Source organism: Bos javanicus, chromosome 19 (assembly GCF_032452875.1).
Source record: "Bos javanicus breed banteng chromosome 19, ARS-OSU_banteng_1.0, whole genome shotgun sequence".
In the NCBI taxonomy this organism is placed as follows: domain Eukaryota; kingdom Metazoa; phylum Chordata; class Mammalia; order Artiodactyla; family Bovidae; genus Bos; species Bos javanicus.
In genome coordinates this window covers 10,448,045-10,451,146 of record NC_083886.1, presented here as the reverse complement: position 1 = coordinate 10,451,146, position 3,102 = coordinate 10,448,045, and the positions used below count along the sequence as shown (strand labels likewise).

General features: G+C 45.9%; 1 protein-coding gene across 1 annotated transcript; it reads right to left on the bottom strand.

Annotated features, from left to right (window-relative positions):
* Nucleotides 1–385: 385 nt before the first annotated feature.
* Nucleotides 386–1,587, bottom strand: LOC133231567 (olfactory receptor 4D2-like). Its single transcript, XM_061389935.1, has one exon. It carries the CDS (start codon nt 1,490–1,492, stop codon nt 557–559), a length of 936 nt encoding a protein of 311 aa, XP_061245919.1. The 5' UTR covers nt 1,493–1,587; the 3' UTR covers nt 386–556.
* Nucleotides 1,588–3,102: the final 1,515 nt, after the last annotated feature.

Genomic DNA, 3,102 nt, shown 5'->3' with positions numbered 1-3,102 from the left:
TTTATAAAATATATGTTACACATTTTTTATTTGAATCTTTAACAAAAGTGAGATTAATGAGACAGATATTGTTTTATGCTAGCTTGGTGAGGAAGAATTGGGGACTGCAAGAGAGACCAGGTGGGTCATTCCAGGTTACTAGTGTGTTAAATAGTGGGTCACAGACTCCCAGTTTAGGGCTAAGTCTCCAAGTTGTGTGCTGTATCATTCTGAACAAAGAACAAAAGGGTTACTGGGCAAAGAGGTCAAAACACAGAAAACAGGACTTCTCTTCTGGGGAAATGCTATCATCCTAAGAGGAGACTGTCCAAAAGAGAGAAAGGAGGGTGTGGCTTTCCAAGAGAACATATCTTATTGTCATAGGAATATTCAAATCAACCTTCACACAAAAATAATAAGGATATTATCCTTTTTCCTAAAAATCTGAGTTGCTTAATTTCAAAATTATAAAGTTCTAAGATGAACTTCACAACATTTCCAAAGCTATGAAGAGGCATACAGCAACTTTCTCTCTACCTTATTAATGGAAAAGAAAGCCAAAGTGACCCACCCGCTGTCACTCCTTTCTAGAAGCCAGCCGGCACCTCCCTAATCTCTTCACTGCTGCCTGCATCTCCTGGTTCCTCAGGGTGTAGATCATGGGGTTGAGCATGGGGGTCATGACAGTTTGGCTAACGGACACAGCCTTGTCCATGGAGAAGGAGGTGAAGGGCCGGGCATAGAGGTAAATGCTTGGAACAAAGACCATAGACACCACGACGATGTGGGTGGTGCAGGTGGAAGCTGCCTTCCTCCTCGCCTTCCCAGAGTAGGATCTCAGCATCACCAGGATGGCTGAGTAGGAGACCAGGAGGAGGAGGAACCAGATGAGGACCAGCACCCCACTGTTGGAAATGATGAGGAACTCCAGGAGGGAGATGTCAGTGCAGGCGAGTCTCAGCACTTGTGGAACATCACAGTAGAAGTTATCTAGGATGTTGGGGCCACAGAAAGGCAGTGGGAGCATCAGAGCCAGTTGGGAAATGGAATGAATGAAGCCTCCCACCCAGCTAACCGCCACCAGCCCCACACAGACCTGAGTGTTCATGATGGTGACATAGTGAAGGGGCCGGGAGATGGCAACAAGGCGGTCATAGGCCATCACTGAGAGGAAGAAGACCATGGAACCTCCAAGAAAGTGGAAGAAAAAGATCTGGGCCATGCAGCCCTGGTAGGAGATGGTCTTCTTCTTAGAGAGGAAGTCTGCGAGCATCTTCGGGGCAGTGACTGAGGAGAAACAGAGCTCTAACACAGCCAAGTTTCGGAGCAGAAAATACATGGGTGTTTGGAGCCGGGAATCAAAGGTCACTGTGACCATGATGAGGAGGTTTCCCATGAGAGTGGTGGTGTAGACTAGCAGGAACACCAGAAATAAGAAGAGCTGGAGCTCCTGAGTCTGGGAGAGCCCCAGGAAGACAAATTCTGACACCCATGTGAGGTTCCCTGATGCCATGGTGTCTTCTCCATACACCTAAAGGAAACACACCAGAGAGAGAGATGCATGAAATTGTTCCCTGTCCTTTTAGTGCTTTTATTGTCCAGGTCTAGATAATGGATGTTTATGTGCAGATTGTAATACCAGGTGCTGATTAAATGGCCTTGTCTCTGGCGAGTTCACTAGTTGGTGCTGGAATATACATTCTTGAGATATCTTAGAGCCATCCAGTGGCACATGTCATTTGCTTTTCAAAGATTCAGTGTAATATGCGGGTGGGAAGACACTTGGAGTGCAAAAGACCTGCAGTCCAATTTCACAGCCTCTATTTCCTTGAGATTTGGCCTTGAGCTTGTTGCTCGATCTCTCTGAATCTCAGTTTCCACTTCTATAGGAAAAACGTTTTCTTAGTAGAAATAGTCTAGGGCAGGGATCCCCAACCTCCAGGCTATGGATCGGTTCCTCCTGTCAGATCAGCAGCAGCATCCAATTAGAAATAAAGAGTACCATGGATGTGATGTGCCTGAGTCATCCAGAAACCATCTCCCTCTTCCCGGTCCGGGGAATTATTGTCTTCCACAATACAGGTCCCTGATGCCAAAGAGATTGGGGACTGCTGGTCTAGGAGATTAAGGAAAGTAACACATGAGGTTCCTAGAACAGTGTCTGGAATATTAAGTGGTAATCACTCTCCTCTGTGTATTCTCCTACTCTAAAGATCTTCCCTTCTTCCAGCCTCTATTTGATTTTTATACCAATCATTTTTCATGCAATAGTTAACACATCATTACGTTAGTGAACTTCTCATGTGTCCCCCTTTTCCTCTCCAATTCATAATGTGCTACAGACATAGGTCTTGGGTCACAATTTATTTGTGCCCTTCTGTGCCTCTCCTTGGGGCTCGCTCATAGTTGCTGCTGCTGCTGCTAAGTCGCTTCAGTCGTGTCCTACTCTGTGCGACCACATAGAGGGCAGCCCACCAGGCTCTCCCATCCCTGGGATTCTCCAGGCAAGAACACTGGAGTGGGTTGCCATTTCCTTCCCCAGTGCATGAAAGTGAAAAGAGAAATTGAAGTCGCTCAGTCGTGTCAGACTCTTAGCGACCCCATGGACTGCAGCCTTCCAGGCTCCTCTGTCCATGGATTTTCCAGGCAAGAGTACTGGGGTGGGGTGCCATTGCCTTCTCTGTTGCTCATAGTTAGTACTTGATAAATACCTGATGTTAACTGCTGAGTGGGTGAAAAGCTACTGTGTGTGCAGATCCATTCAGAATAGCCTCTGGTCACAGCTGGACACCTGGGACATTCCATTTCTTTCCATCCTCCACAGTAAGTGCCCCCTTACTTGGTGAAGCTCCCCAGGTCATAGATGGAGACAAAGAGGCACAGGGGTAACAACATTAGTGAAGAAATAGATGAATATATTAGACTTAGAGTTCTTCTGAAAGAACAGCAGTTTTAGAAGATAATATTGAATTCAAGGGTACAAGAGGAAGAGAATGTTGGGGAGAAATGAAAATACATAAAGAATTAAAGGGAGGAAGGAAATTACAAGAAAGGAAAATGGAACACTAGAAGAGGAATGGAGAGGTGATGTGGCGGGGTGTGAATGGGACTTAAGATGAAAAA